General features: G+C 32.5%; 1 protein-coding gene across 4 annotated transcripts in view; it reads left to right on the forward strand.

The window, feature by feature from the left end:
- LOC124364480 (heterogeneous nuclear ribonucleoprotein U-like protein 1) overlaps positions 1-20427 on the forward strand; it is an 84956-nt gene that overhangs the window by 26978 nt on the left and 37551 nt on the right. For 3 of the 4 annotated variants that reach the window (XM_046820006.1, XM_046820008.1, XM_046820009.1), the window contains exons 3-7: positions 1508-1703; positions 4909-5024; positions 10637-10737; positions 16426-16568; positions 19821-19917. In XM_046820006.1, the coding sequence (XP_046675962.1) occupies positions 1508-1703; positions 4909-5024; positions 10637-10737; positions 16426-16568; positions 19821-19917 (653 nt within the window). The remainder of the gene's footprint in view (positions 1-1507; positions 1704-4908; positions 5025-10636; positions 10738-16425; positions 16569-19820; positions 19918-20427) is intronic. The other variant, XM_046820007.1, reaches the window with a different exon arrangement.

Genomic DNA, 20427 nt, shown 5'->3' on the forward strand with positions numbered 1-20427 from the left:
TGTTTTATACATGATGTTATTTTTATGATGTTTATTCTATGATGATTATTTCTTATTCTTTGTTCACATTTCAAACTCCGTTCGGTAATGTAAAAATTTAGAAGTTAATTGTACAGTTTGTATTGTAATATTGTACATATATTTGGAAAATAAATCAATTCATTCATTCATTCATTCATTCATTCATTCACTCACCAAACTGAATTGAAACCCATCCAAATGAAAACCTTAAAAAAAACTCCATTTATAAACCAGGGATGCTACAGGTCAGGGAAATCAGGGAAGTCAGGGAAAAGTCAGGGGAAAAAAACAGGACTGGAAATCAGGGAAAAGTCAGGGAATCCGGTCTCAAGTCAGGGAATTTCGACGTTGGTCAGGGAAAAATATAAAATCCCTTTACACAAATAAACTTACTGCCGCAGCGCCGAGTCCAAGCCTGCAGACGACGCGGCGCATGAAGCAGGCAGCCGAGGTGGCTCGGCTGGCTCACCCATTAATTGCCAAAAACCCTGGGGATTGCGTAGAAAAAAGTCAGGGAAAAATGAAAAATTTGGTCTGGAAATCAGGGAAAAGTCAGGGAATTTCATTATTGGACTCCTGTAGCAACCCTGTAAACTCACGGTTATGTTCTATGGAAAATGTATATCTTTTGACTGTAAAATCTGACTTTAATTTGAAAATAATGTTTCAAGTGATTAGAGAAACTAAATATATCAGCCAATGATTTTGTTTCACTTCAATGTCGGCTTCAAAGATGCCTTATCATGGAGGTGCCAGAAAGGCTGAATTATTTGAAAGGTTTGATACTTTACTGATTCCAAAGTTCTTTTAAGGTTAGAGTAGGTCTGATACTTGAAGTATTATTACGTTGTGAAGGGCTATCAAGAAAACACTCCATGTTTGATTTTTCAAGCAAAAAATATATAGATATGCTGTTTGGTTCTAAAGAGAGTTACGGTGGTACTAATGACTTGGCTGCATGGTTTGCCCCTAAATTTAAGTTCGTAGCAGTTATATGGAACAAAAAATGATACTTTATTTTTATTTAAAATTAGTTTCTCTAAGCCAGAATACTTCATCTTCATGTTGGACTCATTGCCGTATCTTTAGCCTTTGCTTTTATGTGAAGCCCACTGTCTTTTAGTTTTCTCAGATACACTCACAGGATATTTTTGCTCACAGGAACCTTGTTCTTCCTTCAATAAAGGGGCAATGCTTTCTTACAAAATACAGCAAATACATGTTGCTTATGATTCTTCTTACTTTAACAACCAATTAAAATTTTGCCCAAAACTAAAGAGGAGAGCCTAAAGCAGGACCTAAATTTTTCCTAAAAATAAGTCAAATTTAATTTTAAATAGTAAATGTGATCTGTGCAAAAATTCATTCATGAAATTTCCACAGTGTTTAATTTTATATTAGACTACCAGAAAACAATGCTTTCACTTTTGGTATTTGAAAACTCTTATTTTGTAAATTTGTTTCACTGGTATTATGTGCTTTGCAGAAAAGAGGAAGAGCATTCAAAATCAGAGGAACAAATATCAGAAGAGCCCACTTCTGCAGAAGTGGTAGAGGAAAAGAACGAGAAGGAAAACATTACTGAAGATACAAAGATGGAGGAAGTTTCAGTAAAAAAAGAACCCGAATATGAAGATTTCAAACAAAATTTTGAAGAAAAGCCAAATTTTGGTGACTATCAGGTATGCTATGTGCTATGTACTATGTTGATGGTATTTAACGTTTCATGATTCTTAATGGATATATATTAAACTGTATATTTAAGAATTACTATAATTCAAATTTTATTTTTAAAGTATAATCTTATTTATATTCAATTCACTAGCATTTAATCCAAGTATAATTAAATATAATATAGGGCACTAAACAAACATTATTTGGGTTATTAACATTATATTTATAGAATAGTTTGTTCGATTAATCATTCAAGCATAAAGTTGTACTGTGTTAGTAATTTATATGATCTTATTGTACCTCAATCAGTACCTTAAAATTCTACCATAAAATTGGTACAGATATTTGTATGATGCATATTTAAACCAAGTAACCGCCCAGAAAAATAGTGGAATTTTGAAAAAAAAACTAAGTTTTTGTATTTTTATGTTAAAAAAAAAACAGCTAATTTACAGTTAGAAGCTGTGTATAGTGGAAAGTTCTGAATCCTCTTTACAATTCAAATAATTGTTAAGGGTAGCAGTTATTTATAAGAAAACACAAACTCAATTGTACAGTTAAAAACCATAAATATTTATTCACAATTAGTAGAGAAAGGAAACAACGAAATTTTTGTTTTCATTGTACTGCCAATATACGTACCGGGGTATCCAAAAAGTCTGGAGATAAAACTGAAATGTTTTATGTTTCTGAATAATTGTAGATAAATAGACAATAGACAATAGACAATAGACAATATTCTTTATTTGCAATTTCTTTAAGAAATACAATGGCGTCAACATGTGATAATCTTGCTTTACAATTTTATGTATCTATTTGTTTATTAATTTTGTGCAATGTTTTGTCATCTTAATGAAACTAAGGTTGCGTCCTAACTGTAGTTACTCACAATTTGGTCAGTTTAGATGCCATGTTGGTGGGTGAAGGAGGAAGTCCTGTCAATGAAGTCATGAAAATCTTAAAGTGCAAGCATAGGTCCAATTATAACTTATTTTAAAGGTCTTTCTTAGGATATTAAATTGCCACATCTACCTATTCGTTTGCAAATGAAAGCCTCTCAAAGTTTGATTGAGAGTTGACTAATAATACTGTAAGAAAGCCAAAAATGAATTAGTCTCAATCATGCCGGTTTACGATAATAACACTAATATCCTCTTATTATTGGATTATTATTATGAAATGAAAAATAGATTATGGACGGAGAATTAGAATATTAAACTTAATTAAAGTAATTAATTTTATAATTAAAAAACGTAAGGAAAGCAGAGTTTTAACTAATGTATATTATCATTATGATTAATATTTTGTAACAAGTCTTAAGCCATATGTTCTTTGTTTTTTAAAATTAGTTACTTAGCAAGGTTATAAAATAACAACATAAGAAACAAACCTAGGATAGGTTTTCAAGTATGTCACACAACACTCACCTCAACACTTACCTTTCTAAAGAGAGATGGGACTTTCTAAATTCATAACAGCCCATGGAGCAGCAGTTCAAAACGTTTAATGATATCTTAAGTTTTCACATTAATACCTTTTGTTCTACAAAAACAATCAGTGTTTGCGAAGAAATCCAACAAAAATTGGATCACAACAGGTATTCTAGATTCTGGAGAAAAACTACATTTTTTCTCTGAAATTTACAGAAACACTTCAAATGAAAACTTAACATCTTTTTCAAGAAATATAAAAGCGTTTATAGAAAAGAAATACAAGCTGCAAAAGCTTATGATGTCTCCAAATCAATTCTATCTTCCAAAAAAATTTTAAAAAACTATATGGAGAATCATTAACAATAACCTTGCAGGCAGTTGTTAATTTTCTCAACAGACTGCCCAACGCAATAAAAAAATGCCCCAACGCCAAAGGCATTAAAATCTTGCCTTAAACGCATTTTGGTATTACAGGCATTTTATAATACTAATGAGTTTTTGGAATTCGACTGGGAGACCGCCCAATTTGAATGAATCTTTGTTTACAAAGTGGGTTACATTGGCAGAAATAAAAGAAGTGTGTCTTTAACCCATTGCGGATCGTATTGTTTGGCGCGCGGGCACGAATTAATTTACGGCCAGTGGCCGAACGAACAGCAATGGTGCGCCACATCGTATCGCTCGTTATTGTATACTCACTTCATATTTACGTTGAAGTGGATTTCGGTTTAAAATCTCCATCTATATTCTTAAAAACAAAATAATTAAATACAATATATTGTTTATGAACTATTGTAATAAATATCTCTAATAAATATCGATCAAGTTCAGATGATTGTAAGTTTTCCATTACGATCAGCTCATATTATAACACGCAAATTATAACATAAAATGTGATACTAGTTACTATTATAATAACAGCTGAGGAAAACAACCAATCAGAAGTACTAAAAAGCAGAGAGTGTAGTTTGAATGGTTTTTCAACTTCGACATACAACTGCGATCTGTAGGATATTTATAAAACTTTGGAAAACTCTGAACGTAGACTGTTGTAGGCTAAACACTCTTAGATGACAAGTGAAGACGATTGCCCAATCTATCAGAGATTAATAGAACTATTTGGAGGGAAACTTAAACGCAGACCGCTTTTGCAACCTGAGCTCGTCATCGTGCCGTTAGGCCCGGCCGCTGCGTGATGAGCACAGCTTGTCAGTGATCCGCAATGGGTTAATACTGTATGTCTGAATGAGAATGATGTGGTTTGAGTGTGTACAATTTTAGAATACAATAAATTGACGTTTGCTATGCAATTAAAATAGTCTTCGCAATAAAAAATATATGATTTGAGGTGCTCGAAGTGTTCTCCCTGTGCAGTTTGGCAATTGTCTGATAATAACTGGTCCTCACATTATAAATACTTTCTTCTGTAGTTTCGTGTTCCTCTTCCACTATGTGTTCTTTAAGGTCTTTTACATTGGTCAGTTTTGTTAAGTAAAATTTTTTCCTCAGAAGTCCCCAAAAATAATAAAGAGTGAAAGGTGAGCCGATCTCAATGACTACTTGATTGTACTCATTCGACCAATCCACCGTTCTTGAAAGATATTGTGTAATGGATGATCTCTAACACATATCAAAAATATTTAAGTGCTTCCAGACTTGTTGGCCATCCAGTATAAATAACTATTAACTTATAAGATATGAAAATTCATACTGTTAGATTTCTTTTGGGATGTGGAGTAGCTTCCCATTGAAATGTTAACATTTTAATGTTACTGTGCAGCAGGGCTATGATGATGAGAATAAAGAACATTATGAAGCTGATGTCAAGATGGAGCCGGGTACAGAGATTAAAGAAGAAGACCAAGAACAGGATAGAAAGAGAAAGCGTTCAAGATGGTAAGTTTTACCTTTTGTCTAGTTTATCCTTTTAAAACAGTGCCAGATTAAGCTTTGCTAGGCAGATATTATTAGATCTGTCCAAAGGATTCATGTACAAAAATGTTTTCGCCAACATGTGGAGCCAAAGATTAACTGTTGTATAAGCTATCAATGTACAGTGATTGTCTTACATTTAGCTTCTCTTGCATTAAATGCAACATAACTTTTGTGACATGATTTTTGCCACTTAGAGGTCCAAGTGATCCAGAATAGTAAATTACAGGATTGAAAGAGTTAACACCTGGCTCAGTCAGAGATTACAATTGAATACCATTTGTGTTGAATGCCTTTTACGTCAACCTGCTTCTCAAGTCACAGCAACATTGCTTCATCTAATGACAGTTTCTAGTCTAGGTAATAAATACTTCCTATTTTGCTATGATTGACGATCAGGGTGCATACTTTTTTGAGCAATCTTCTTACCAGTCCGGCACATTGGTAGTAAAATCAAAGTGGATGCACCATATAATCATCAATAAACTATCATGGCTCATATGTTCACAAAAATATTGCAAATTTAACTATTTCGTTTGTTTTCCACTAGTTGTGAAGTCTGTTGAGTCTCATTGTGTTTGTGGGTACCAATAGCCTTATGAATTGTTTGCGTTCATCAACCGTCAATTCTTTGGAGTGATGGGTATGGGATTGAGGCTTAGAATTTGGGCCATAAAACAACTTAGTGGTGTACATGATAGATATAATAGCAGCCAGTAAATCACCATCAATCAATTGTTTCGTTGTCACTTGGAATAGGCATAGGTTGTACTCCCATGTTGCATCATCATCTTGGTCAGAGTCTTGTTTCACTTTCATCACTCACACTGTCATCATGTGGGTTATTACAAAGTTCTTGCTCAATCTGTGTCATTCAGTAACGCCATTATCACAACATTTGTCCATACAGCACTTGAGTTAAAAACAATAACCACTAAACGATAAAGCATGAAACACCACCAAGAAAGGGTGCGATCCACAATAAACCATGAATGTGATGTCTTACAATGTCACTATGGTACACTGGAATACCCTGAGCAATGTTCGTGTTAAATTTAAACAATTCAACTCATGTACATTCCCAAAGGGTATTTAGCGAGCTTTTGAATACCAGTAAGCATTCAATATTTAAATAAAGTGTATACATATCTTTCAAAGCCACCAGTGCAAATCGGCTTGGAGCTGTCAATCTTGCTAAATTCGTGAGTCAACTTGTGGCAAGAGCTGTTAAGAAGAAGAAGAAGAAGTGTTTTATTTAAAAACAAAACAATGGTGTAGTCAGGTGCCAGGTATAGAACAGAATATATAAACACTCATGGGCTGAAAAAGTACAAAATTATTTTAAAATATATATGAATATAAACAAATATAAACAGTACTTTATTTGTTAATAAATAATATACATCACTTCCATGATGATTAGTATGCACTGGACAAAATGTATTATATTTATAATAACAACCCATAATTTAGTGTAATTTACAAACAATTATTGAAGACAATAAAAATAAAAAACTAAAAAGTTTTACGTGTTACTTTTGAAATAAAATAATAATATAAAGTAATATGAGCAGTGTGCTAAGGAGTGACATGGTGTCATTCAGTTCTAAGATATGTTGTGGTAATTGTGTTTTGGCTCTACAATTAATTGTTTATAGCAGTTAATTACTAGCATCTCTCCTGTTGATATATATGATTTATTCATAGACACAGGTGTAAAATACTTGAGTGCAGACAAATCTGAAAAATAGGATAATAATAACAGATTGTTGCCTTATTACAGTAATTAAACATAATGGTTATGAAAATATATTCATTATTGTTTTTAATTTTTTGTCCTTTGAAATACATTGCTCTTGTACTACAAACAATTTTAACACTAATTTGATTAAGAATACCTAAATTGTGTTTTAATGTACTTAACTCTTAGTTATAGATATTTTAGCCTAGTAGGAGACCTCAATGTAAATATTTTAGAGTTACATAAGACCAATGTAAACCACTTTTTAAATGTACTTAGATCTGTAAACTTGTATTGCACTAATGAAAAACCAACTAGGGGTATGGCTTGCCTGGACAACATTTATTGTAATCTTGATAAAACATCTTTTAGCAGTACATTGTTAGAACAAAATATAATTTCTGATCATGCTGGTGTGTGGGTTAGTTTTTTAGTCTCAAAAAAAGATACCAGTAAGTTTAATGTTGTAGGACTACATGAAGTACGTCAGAAGCGAAATCTTAATCAAAGTAACCTTTGGGAACTAAAAACTTGCCTTAGTAATGTTGACTGGTTTAATTTAGGTCTATGTAATAATATAGGTATTGATGTTATGTTTTCATTGTTTGTTGATGTATTAAGTTATTATTTTAATATTTGTTGTCCTTTTATCACTGTACCTGCAAAACCTAAATGTAAACTTAAAACTTGGTATACTCCTCAACTTAAGGATATGAGAGCTTATCTTTTAGTGTTATATTGTTGATGTATTAAGTTATTATTTTAATATTTGTTGTCCTTTTATCACTGTACCTGCAAAACCTAAATGTAAACTTAAAACCTGGTATACTCCTCAACTTAAGGATATGAGAGCTTATCTTTTAGTATTATATGACAGATGGAAACTAAGCTTAGATGCTAGAGACAAGATTATTTTTAATAACTTCAAAAAACATTACAATCTAGAAATTAATAAGGCGAAAAAGATTGCTAATGACAGTATGATTACAAATGCAAAGAATAAATGTAAGACAGCATGGAGAGTTGTAAAAAATGAATCTGGTAATCTGAATGGGCCTAGTAATAATATTGTACCTGTAACACCTGATGTCTTCAATAAGTTTTTTGTCAACCCTAGTTGTAATAGTGTAAATTCAATTGTTAATGACGATGCCAGCAACATATCATATTTTGATCTCTTAGAGAACTATCCTCGCCCTGTTAATGTTATTGAACATGATTTCAAATGGAATATAATTGACTGTGATACTGTAATTTCTGTTGTTTCCAAAATGAGCTGTTCACGTAGTGAAGACTTATATGGAATGTCCAACTTTGTTTAAAAAAATATTATAGATGTAATAATTGTACCTCTTAGTAAAATTTTCTAAGGTTACTCCTATATTTAAAAAAGGAGACAAGAATTTACCAGATAATTACCGTCCTATTACAATAGTCCCGATAATTAGTAAAATAATAGAATCCTGTTTAATAAGGCAACTTTTTCAGTATTTTACATCAAACAATTTGATCTTTTAGACCAAATCACTCCACTGTAATGGGTGTTGAAGCAATTATTGAGGTTGTATTAAATTGTTTTGAAAATAAGCTGGTGGCTGGAACTACACTGATCGATTTGAGCAAGGCTTTTGACACTGTTAATCACTCTATTTTATGTAAAAAGCTTGAATTTTATGGAATAAGGAATTTGGAATTAAAATTAATTGAAAGTTATCTAAAAGATAGAGAACAAAAGGTTTATGTTAATAACCGTTCCTCAGAATTCTTAAGTGTAGTTTCAGGGGTACCGCAAGGCTCTGTTTTGAGACCCTTTTTATTTGTAGTATTTATTAATGATTTTAGTATAAATGTACCATGTTTTTCAATGTTATATGCAGATGATACAACCTTGTTATGTTATAATACCGATCCTATTAATGTTAAAACCCAGCTTACAGATTCTCTAGAACAAGCCAAAATCTGGTTCTCTGTAAATAACCTAATGATTAATGAAACTAAGACTGAACATATACTATTCTCACTAAAACATAATATAGACATTTTGTATGATCTTATTTTTATCCTGTCAAGCTGTTGGGTATTTATCTTGACACTAAACTGAGCTGGGATGCACATGTTAACTATCTTTGCAAAAAACTATCTAGAGTAACTTGTCTCTTAAGAAAGTTAAGATCATGTGTCAGCTTGGAAACTTTGTTAACCCATTCAAGACATTGGACGGGCAGTTTCCGTCCTTCACTTCGCGCGGCACAACGACTAAAGACGGGCAGCGCCCGTCCGCTAGACACGACTTCGACGTAGTTGAATATATTGCCGATAGATCGCTGAGGCATTCACATTTGCTGCATATTTTGTTCTCAATATTCTAGTATATGTTTTTCTTCTTCTTCGTTGCTGAAAAACATCTGATATTGCCTCAAATCATCTTGGCAAAACAGCTTTCTTTCGTTTGTAAACAGTCAAGATGGCGTCTCGCGACCGGAAGGATGTGTTCGTAAATTCGGATGATTTTGCGGCTTACGTTGCTAATGTTTTAGATGAAAGTGGTGATGAGGAAAGTGACAGTGAACAAGATGACATGATACATGAAAATAATGAAATGTCTGATGGTACAAACGATGACAGCAGTGATAATGAAAGTGACGATAACCCACCGGTAGGCTTTGTGATTTTACGTGGATTGTTGGACGAAATAATGTTAATACAATGCGTTTTACCAGCAATCATGGAATAAATCCTATAATTTTGAGGCAGTTAGAAGAAAACTGCACTGAATCACATGTGTTCAATCACTTCTGTGACGAAACCTTTAGGGTTCAGGTAACCCTTTGGTAGGCCTCCCGCTTGTGGAGAAACACCACTCCTTCAAGGAAAGTTTTGGGGGCATTTTATTGAAAAGATACCTCCAACCACCAAAGCCAGGCCCTCAAGAAAATGTAAAGTTTGTGCCTTACAGGGGAAAAGAAGTGAAACAGTGTACCAATGTAAAAAGTTTCATGTTCCACTTCATCTGGAAACATGTTTTGAAGTATTTCAGACTCATTTCTAAAGAAGTATAATAAACATTTGTAAATAGTGTAAATATTTATGTATATTAAAAAAAAACTAATATTTTGTGTTCATGCAATAACAATGAATAACTAAGGTACATTTATAATATTCATAGCATGTTATACAGTAAGTGTTATGCAAAGTGCACCTGTTCTTACACGGAAGCATGGAAAATATCCAGTCCTGTAGTCCAAAAATTTTAGTAATTTATTCAGTCACGAATGGGTTAATGGTCTACTTTGGTCTTTTTCATTCGCAACTCAACTATGGTGTAAGACTCTGGGGTAACTCAAGTGCAGCCACAAAAGCTTTTGTTTGGCAAAAAAAGGCAATAAGAGCTATCACTGGTTTATCAGCTTCTGACTCTTGTAGAGCAACTTTTCCTGATCTCAACATCATGACATTGAGTTGCATGTATATATACAGTAATCTGTTACATGTTAAAGAACATTTTGGTATGTTTAATAACCACAGTTTTTATCATAATTATGAGACCAGACAATGCCTTAATTTAGTGACCCCAAATGTTAGGTTGGCCAAGACTCAGAAAAGTTTTAAATTTCAACAGTACATATTGTTTAACAAGTTACCATTAGCAGTAAGGCAATTACCTTTAATAAATACAAAACTGTGATATGTAGTTGGTTAAGAAGAAAATGCTTTTATACCACTGAAGAATATTTTAACTGTGATTTTAATGATCTAAGAATTTGAATGTTGTTGTAATTTTTAATATACAATTTATGGTTGTAACATTATGACTTAACATTATAACATTATGCAGGAGCCCACAGCAACAGAAGCAAGGCTGGGGCCAGAGTACAGGCTGGACCAAGAAGGATGATGAGCCTGAGTTGGATGACAAAGCTGTTGTTCTCGGCTGGTGTAAGTCTAAAACTATACATTGACTCAATAAAAGAATAGTCATTTTCTCCCTCCTCATCCTTATTCATGTATTATTGTGTACCCAATTATTGTGAATTAATGTGTTTGCTTTCTAAACGAATTTGCATAATATATTGTTTCATTATGCACTGTAAATCAAAAGGATGATAGGGTGTGAAGGATTCTCTTCGTACAGTCCTTTTAAACATTTAGGAAATGTTTAATCTGAGTGAGTTTCAGAATATGGTATAAAGAATATTAATATAAACAATGTATATATATAAAATTGTTTTAAGATGTTGAGTTTCCTTCTTGTGGGAGATTTTTTAATAATTTCCATGGCTTTTTATTGGAAAATATTCTTTATATCGTATTCTGAAACTGTTTCCTGTTTGATTGTTGTAGTATTTTGGACACATCATATTTGATTCTGTTTACTCCTGAACTCTCAATGGCAGGGCTGTAGTCACTGTTCCCTTAATTATTACAGCTACCATACTTATTAACTTCATCCTTATTTAACTTCAATACAAGAACTGAAGTCTCATGGCTAGTAGCTTATATTTTTTTGGCAAATAATGTAGTTTCATTTGTGTTCTCAATTTGTTTTGGTTGTAAATTTTCTCACTATTAAATCATGTTGCCAAATTATATTATTATTATAAATGTTAATGTTGGCTGCTCTATTGGATAGGCAAGACAGTATGTCTCCAGTGACACTCAAGTAATAAATCTCATGACTGCCCGAAAACCCAAGTTGTGAAGACTCAAAACTCACATTATTGTAAAAGACACTACTTGTAATCTCAATGATTGTAAATAAAGATGATTCTGGATTCTGAAAACCAGCTGACAGTAGTAAAAATTAAATTTTTCAATTTTAGAATGGAGTATTGCTGTCTTTTCTTTCAAAATAGGACTACTTAGCCATTCCTTTGCCATATTTCTGCATAAACCATAATTACAAAGTAACATTTATTAGTGTCTTCAAATGAAATTTTTTGTTGCTTGAATTTTTTCAATTTTAATTTATTGAAAAAAAAATCTTATATCACTTTCTTGTTCCACGCTAGTCTTTAATTCCAACACCTAGTATGTCACTGATGATTTTGAATAAGGACAGGAGAAACATCCACCTCTTGTGACTAGTTCTTGTAGCACTAAGGACAGGTAAAAATAGATGTTTATCAGTTCTTGGAAACAGCAGGTATTACTCTGATGGGTGATTAAGCTGACAGTAGTTAAGATGGATTCTCTTTTTTTATCTTAAAAGTGTTTTTTTGGGTAATCCAGAGAATTTTAACCCTTCCTACGTCATACACGGATCTGTCCTGAGCCATAACCAAACATATCCTTGGTGCGTATTACTGCTTTCTCGGTTGTCCTGTCTACTATGTATCTCGTTATTATTCTTATTTAAAATAAAGAAAAAATACATTCACTAACCTATCTCAACTCCAAAAAATAATAAAAATGTTATAATCAGAATTTTTTTTTATTTGAAAACCGATTTCGGGATTTACTAAAATTACAATATCTCAGGTCTCAGACCTGGTAGAGTGTTCATATTTTTTTTACATACTCCTAGATACATAGGCTAACAGATAAACAAAAAAGATGTATGGCTTTTTCACATGTTTGACTGATATTCAACATTATTTATGAGTAACAAAATTACAGACCAACTAAAAGAATACGCAATTTAAAACATTTGGTTTGAAAGTAAATTAAAGTTTAATTTTAACTTTTCTTGTATTAAGTTGTTATCAGAATAAAAATCTCAATTAAACTTAGTACTCAAGTCACTTTCAATTTAAAAGTATTTACAAAACCTTTATGAAGATAAATTGTAAATTATTTACTACTGATTATGTTTGTATCAACTATGAAGTGTTTAAAAATGACTTTGGTGCCAGAATCTTGGAGCCAGAAAAAAGTTGCTACAGAATTTCAGGTGACCTAATATATGGTAAAACAAGCAAGAAAACTTAAACGAGAGAAAGGTATCCTAGCTATCCCTGACCCTAAAAAAGGTAACACACTCTCCGAAAACACAGTTAAACTTGTGACAGACTTTTACCAAAGTGTTGAGAATTCAAGAGTTTTACCCGGAGCAAAAGATAAAGTGAGCATTAAAAAAATATTTATATGCAAAAAAGACTTATTCTCAGTAATTTGAGAGAGCTTTACTCTTGTTTTAAACGGGAATGCCCCGACTTGAAAATAGGATTCTCGAAATTTTGCAGTTTAAGACCAAAGTGGTGTGTCCTTGCTGGGTCAGCAGGTACCCATACAGTATGTGTATGAAGCATACACCAGAATGTGAAATTGTTACGAGATGCTGCAAAAATTGAAGAAAGTTACAAAGATTTAATCAAGATGTTGGTTTGTAATGTTGAAAACAGTGAGTGTATGCTACGCCATTGTGACAACTGTCCATCTGATGATGCCCTGATTGAATACTTAACTGCAAAATTGAGCGAAGATTATGATTTAGAAGAAGAAATAATTATAAGCCAATGGGTTAATACTGACAGGACAGAAATGGTTAAGCAATCAATCAGTGTTGAAGACTTTATTTCTTTACTGAGCAAATCTGTAGAAAACCTAATCCCACATTCATATATTACAAAATCACAGTCTAAAACTTTCAAAAAACTGAAAGAAGATCCGCCTTTGAATACAGCAATTGTAGTAATGGATTTCAGTGAAAATTATTCTTACACCATTCAAAATGAAATCCAAAGTTATCACTGGAACAGAGGTGGATGCATAATTCATCCAGTTGGTCTCTACTTGAAAAAGGATGATAAAGTTTTAATTTCCAACCATTGTTTCATAAGTGATGATTTACAACATGACACTTGTTTTGTGAATTACGTACAAAAAGAAATTTCGAAATGGCTGAAAGAAAATCATCCCGAAATAAACCAAGTTCATTATTTCACTGACGGCTGTCCTGGTCAATATAAAAATAGAAATAGTTTCAAAAACCTAACAAACCGTCATGAAGACTTTGGAATGAAAGCCGAACATTCATTCTTTGCAACAAGCAACGGGAAATCAATATGTGATGGCTTGGGAGGAACTGTTAAGAGAATTTTGAGAAAAGCCAGCCTTCTACTTTCAGATGAAAATCAAATCAAGGCAGCAACTGCAGTTTATAACTTCTGTAAAGTCAACATTGAATGTGATGGCTTGGGAGGAACTGTTAAGAGAATTTTGAGAAAAGCCAGCCTTCTACTTTCAGATGAAAATCAAATCAAGGCAGCAACTGCAGTTTATAACTTCTGTAAAGTCAACATTGAAAAAATAAACTTTCACTTTATTGACACAAAAAATGCTGAAGCTTTCAGATTGGAGTTAGTGTTACGATTTTTAACCACTAAGACTATTCCCGGTACTAGAAGTTTCCATTATATCAAACCATTAAACACAAATGAAATTGAAATAAGGAGGACTACTGATAGTCCTAATCCTACTCTAATGTTTTCTTTTGATTCTGCTACGGATTGGGTCTACATTCAACCATCTTTAAACGATTATGTGGCTGCAAACTACGATGGAAAGTGGTACTTTGGACTCGTTAAAACTGTGTTTCATGAAGAAAAAGATGCTGAAATTCTTTTTCTTCACCCTCCAGGACCTGCTGCCAGCTTTTACTGGCCTCAAAGAGAAGACTTGTGCATAATACCATTGGATCACATTATCAGTACAGTTGATGCACCGCAATCAAATAGCACTGGCAGAATGTACTACTTCAAAAAAGAGTGTATCAGAAAAACAGAAGAGTGTTGGATGAAGTGGAAAAAATATAACAAGCAGAACTAATAATTGCTATAAAACATATTGATTCTTAGACTTCAGTTTTTATTTTATTTCACATTTATTAAATGTAAGTAAACCGCAAATTTATAATTTCTTAATAATATTCTACTTTTTGGAATATTAACTAAACATGTGAAAAAGCCATACATCTTTTTTGTTTATCTGTTAGCCTATGTATCTAGGAGTATGTAAAAAAAATATGAACACTCTACCAGGTCTGAGACCTGATATTGCAATTTTAGTAAATCCCGACAACGGTTTTCAAATAAAAAAAAATTCTGATTATAACATTTTTATTATTTTTTGGAGTTGAGATAGGTTAGTGAATGTATTTTTTCTTTATTTTAAATATATTAATTAAATATTATGCAAAGTTTCATGGTGATATCTCAAATAGTTTTCATGATATTAATTTTTTAAGCTACAAGTTACATTGCAAGACGCGAAATCCGAGGCCTAAAATCGCATTAAATTAAGAAAATTAAAAAATTTGTAGAAAAAAAACTACAAGAGATAGAGAAATAAAATTTTGTATTTATCAATAGGATAGCAAATGCAACAATTGTGCCAAGTTTCATCAAAATCTAAAGAGGTGGGTGTCAAATTAATTATTTACTGGGTGATTTGACATGGAATGACCCTTAAGACAAGAAAAATAATTTGTCATCTTGTTTTGGAGTTGTAGGAAAATTAACGGATTTATTAGTGGCGTGCAAAGGGTTAATATACCTGTTATGTTATTTAATTCTGATCTACATTGAAGATATACATTTAAAATATAATAATAAAACATGGGTTCTTTTGTGGGTTTGTTTTATATAGTCACCATTTTAAGTAAATAAACAACTTCGTATAATTTTACTTTATGTAATCAGTGCATGGCCTCCATGTTAGATAATAGGCTACAAATATACCGTAATAGGATGCATATTGATATAATCATGACCACTTCTGGTATATATTAAACAGGGATAACTCTGAAAACTCCATTTGATCTGATCCAAAAGCTTCAGCAATTATGATTTAGTCATCTCATTAGTTCTTTTGTACTTGTGATAACGCATAACATTCACAGTGGCTCTGTACTGAGTGATTTTAAGTAGTCCTAACACCACGATGCACGTGCTGTGGTCAACATGGTAAAACTATATTATTATCAGCATGTAATATTCTTCTGGCTTTAATTAAAACCGAAAATGATTAACTCATATAAGAAACAATAGTCCTTGGAGATTATTATAGACACACCCATTTACAGTGGACTATTCATCGTTAAAACTAACTTTCTATTTACTGTTACGTGGATAATATTAGAAGGAATTAAAAGAATTATTGTGAATACAACAGTATTATAGTTTTAGGTTGACAGAAACGTGGCTTTAAAGTCTTTACTTAATTCATGTAGTCACCTGAGCATAGGATTGTGTTAAAAATAATATTTAGATATATGTAAAAATTCAATCTGTAGGATTTGTAGCTCTTTCTGAAATTATAGATAATAAATTTACAATGCCATTATTTTCTACAAATGAATTTAGTGGATTTTTTATCTCAAACATAGCTTTGAATAAATTGGTGTTTCCAATATTGGCCGATCACGGTTTAGCTTGTTTTGAAAGTCCAAAAGTTTTTGGACTGATTTATGAAATTTTAAGCAAGTATGAGGAATTCCTTAACTTAAAAGGTATTGTAAGAAAGACGGTATGGTATTGTATTGCATGAAAGGCTGTCCTATTTTAGGTATAATTTTTTAATGTTGTTATTAATAGGTTTGAAGCTCCCTTATTTAGATTTTGTTAGTAGAGTATCAGTTTATCCAGTTTGTTGTTTTTTGGAAATAATATGAAAAATACTTTTCAGATGACTCGGATTTGAACTTGGTGATAGAGAAGTCTGATTTCTTGGAAGCTGCTCCCTTGAGTAGCCAAGGATTTGGTTATGTCTGGGCCGGCTGTAGAGCCACTTTTGGTTTTAACCAGGGCAAAGTGTGCTTTGAGGTCAAGGTAATAATTATGTTTCATTGGTCCATAGTTTAAGGTTAAAATACAAAAGTAATTTAATATAGATGTAGTTTGGAATGACACAACTAATTATTTGGCTTGTCTTAAGATCAACCTCACAGAACAGTAAGTTAAGAAATGTAGTAAAAATAAAAACAGGGAACGGACATTTTGTTCTCATCCAAAAATGTCCAACACATCAGTTTGTGTAACGTAAACTTAATTTCAGCTTCTGGCTTTAGGTTACGCTATGTGGTTTTATCCTTGTTAGGGATCCTAATCTTACAGCTCAGTTCAACATGCACAATACAGAACGTTTGAGATTGATCAGTTTCAATCCTATATGAAACTTTATACATCAGGTTTTGATTTGGTTCAAAGTTATAACCAACTAAAAGTTTTTAACCAAAATATAATTAAATGAGTGGAAGTCACTAGAAAATATTAGTTCGTGCTGGTGTTTGCTTTTAGCAGCTGATGTGTAATATGACCAGAGATTAGTTCTATTTGATTAGGAAATTTTGGCTTGTAGCTGACAATCAGGGAACGTTGTAGCCTATTTAAATACAATTTTTAAATAACAACGTTGCGTGTATTTTTGGTACAATGGTTATTGCAAGATAATCAGATCAAGCAATGTCGAGCGTGGCTGCTGCTTGGATGGGTGACCACTAAGTGATCTTGTCCTTGCAAGCAGCATGCCTGTCGAGCCATTAGTGTTGGTTCAAAAGTCACCTTTAAGCCGTTGGTCCTCAGGTTAAGTGTTAGAGAGGGCTTCTTAGCACTAACTTCATTTGGTAAAATAAGACATCTTTACTTTTCTCTTCTGTTATAGAGCAATGATTCTTCTAACTCTCAACACATTCTGCTTTCATCAGTTTGTCTTAAAATCACCTTCATGAGATGCTACCAAAGAGGACTATTCTGAGTACTAGTTAGTCAAATATATCCGGTTTGTTTAGATCTAGGACCTTTATATCTATCCACATAAGGAGTTAGATAAGCATTTTTTATTGAGTTCTGAGATCTTCCTCCATCTTTGTCTCGGATCTGATCCCCTTTTCCTAGTTATTTACTAGAGATTTACTGTAGGGGAAAGCAACTCCACAGACCCTACCAAGTATTCCCATATTACTTTGAACCAAAGAGTAGGCAACATTAAAGCAGCCTGACTGCACCTTCATGCCCATCCTGGATGAGTCTTCTGGGGCAAGTTTCAAATGCCATGACTTCTACTTGGAATACCACGGCATATATACCTAAGGCACCTCAGCCTGACTCCTGGCTTATAGACACCAAATCCTGCCCTTGAGTCCAGCTTGAGCTATCATTACAAAACACCTGTAGTAGGATACCTTAGTGTAGGGTCTCTTAGTGGATATTCTTTGATTGTTTCCTTATATGCAGGAAAAATTAAACTCCAGTTAGTGGTAATGGCCATACATATGATGTTGTCTTAAAGCTTACAACAAAATGATGAACAAAACATTTGTTATGGTATCTTCCTCAATGAAGGAACACTTTATATAGATAACTTATATGGATGTTCCAATAGCCAGAAAACTTAACTATACATTAAAATCCATATCTTTGACTCAGTAAACACGAAAAGGAAGGGGCAGCCAGAAAATTGCAACAAACCAAACTAAAAACAGACTAATATATAGATTTTTAAGTGTCAACATGAACTAAAGTCAGTCTGATAAATGAAATGATACTATGGTCTCGACTAATGATGGGCGAATCCAGCATTTTCTAATCTGATTCCAAATCTTTAAAAGTTGATACCCCATACCTGAATTTCAAATCCTTTTTAAACCCAAGTATAATTTAAACAAAATCACCATCAATCCAAATTATGATATTCTTAAAATTTTGGAGAATGTCAAAAATATATACACAGTAAGCAAACAATATACCACTCTATTGTAAGGGGATTTGCAGAGGTTCAGAGATATAGCTATATTTTAGAAACAAAGTCATATCCTATACCTTCTTGTTTTAATTTGGTATATTGTGATATGATAACTTTATAGATTATAATATGTGGTTCCAGATAGAATATATGCTTTTAACCCTTCAACGCGTTTTGCCGTACTAGGTACGTCATGACACTTTTACTTGAGATCGCGTTTTGCCGTACTGAGTACGTCATGGAGTAGTCGGTTATTTTTGTAGCTGTAACAGACGACTATCGAATGTTTTCAATGAAAAATGTATACCAATCGAAAGGAGAAGATTCAAACTTTCGATTAATTGAGTCGATATCTCGAAAAATCGATCTTTAGAAAAAATATCTGAGAAATCAGCTGCATTCAAGACGACGTCATTGCCGTGCAGCCGATCGTTTGTCAGCTTACGTTTGTTGTTGTTTACAGTCATTGTTAGTGTGATGGTTATGTTCAACTGACATATTTTTGTGTGTTTTACGTTCCTTTGTTTAGTTATTATTATTAGTTTTACAAGCTAACTATATTGTTTTGAAGAAGGAAATCCCGTTTTGACAGGAACAATTTGTTGTGTTTTATAAACATGAGTTGGGGATGGTTTGTAGGTTAGCTAGCTTTTAGGGAAATTAACCTAAAGTAGGTTAATTTTGTTTAATTTGGCTAATTTTAAACACTAACAACATAAAAGTATAATTAAATAATTATAAACTTGGGTAATTTGCTTATATTATTTATAAAACACAAAATCTCTAAAAAACCGCCAGAAAAATCAACGCAGGAGGGAGTATGACCATGAAAAAAAAATAACGCGTTGAAGGGTTAATCTGCAAAAAATATGGGCATAAATTTGTGTCACTTATTAAACAGATTTTAAAGTTAAAATGTTTGAAAATTTTCAAACCAACCCTAGTGATGAAAAAATAAAGTTGAAATATAAATACATTCTATAGAGGAAATATTTATACAACACAAATATTGTGAAGTGAAAAAAATTAACTGCTTACATCCGTGCATATATGCAGAAAACATGTGGCACTCCGCAAACATAAACATAGAAAATAAAAACTTAGGCATGAAGCTTCACAACCTTCTGCTAGAAGAATTGACGCCTCACCAAGAACATATTGATTAACGCTCTTACTGCTGGGCTGGTCAACAATCCTATTTACACAATTTACGTTTTTATTGAAAGAAGACTTACAACTTGATGAACTTAAATAATTAAATTTATTATCCTATCTGATGCCATTTCAATACTTGATGCATTTGAAAATAAAGAATATTTATATTTATTTACTTGTTGCAGCTACTGGAAAATCTTGATGTCAGCCATCTGGAGGACGAGCCAAGTCCTCATGTCTTGCGAGTCGGCTGGTCGGTCCTGTCTGCGTCCTTGATGCTTGGTCAGTGTCCCATCTCTTTAGCCTCTAGTTTCTGAGGGTGGTGCAATCCTTTTCGGTTGAAAGAACACATTTTTTTATTTTAAAGAAAATTTTTGTCACATCCCTAAAATACCATTTCAAAAAACAAAAATAGAAAACAAATTTTTATTACTCCACCTGTAATGGTAGGGATTTGAAGCAGAATTTATGAATATCTTAATTTTCATTGGGGCCCAAAAAAAATTTTTGAAAATAAGGATATGAACTTTACTGCATGTACAGAATAAAATTTGATTTGAGGGAATGACTTGGTTTTAATTTACAAAAAATCTCAATTCCTTAAGGAGAAAACTGTAGAAAAACATTTCATTTTTAGTTAATAGAAAAGTATATTATCCTTAAGTCATAAATGAATTAAAAAATTATCTCATGTAAGTATTTGGTGAAAATGTCACATTTTTATCTTATCCATGTTTGCCTAAATTTCCACTTTAAATTCTTTTAATTCTTTGTCGCGTTACCAACAAATTC

This window comes from Homalodisca vitripennis, chromosome 6, assembly GCF_021130785.1.
Source record: "Homalodisca vitripennis isolate AUS2020 chromosome 6, UT_GWSS_2.1, whole genome shotgun sequence".
Taxonomy (NCBI): Eukaryota; Metazoa; Arthropoda; class Insecta; order Hemiptera; family Cicadellidae; genus Homalodisca; species Homalodisca vitripennis.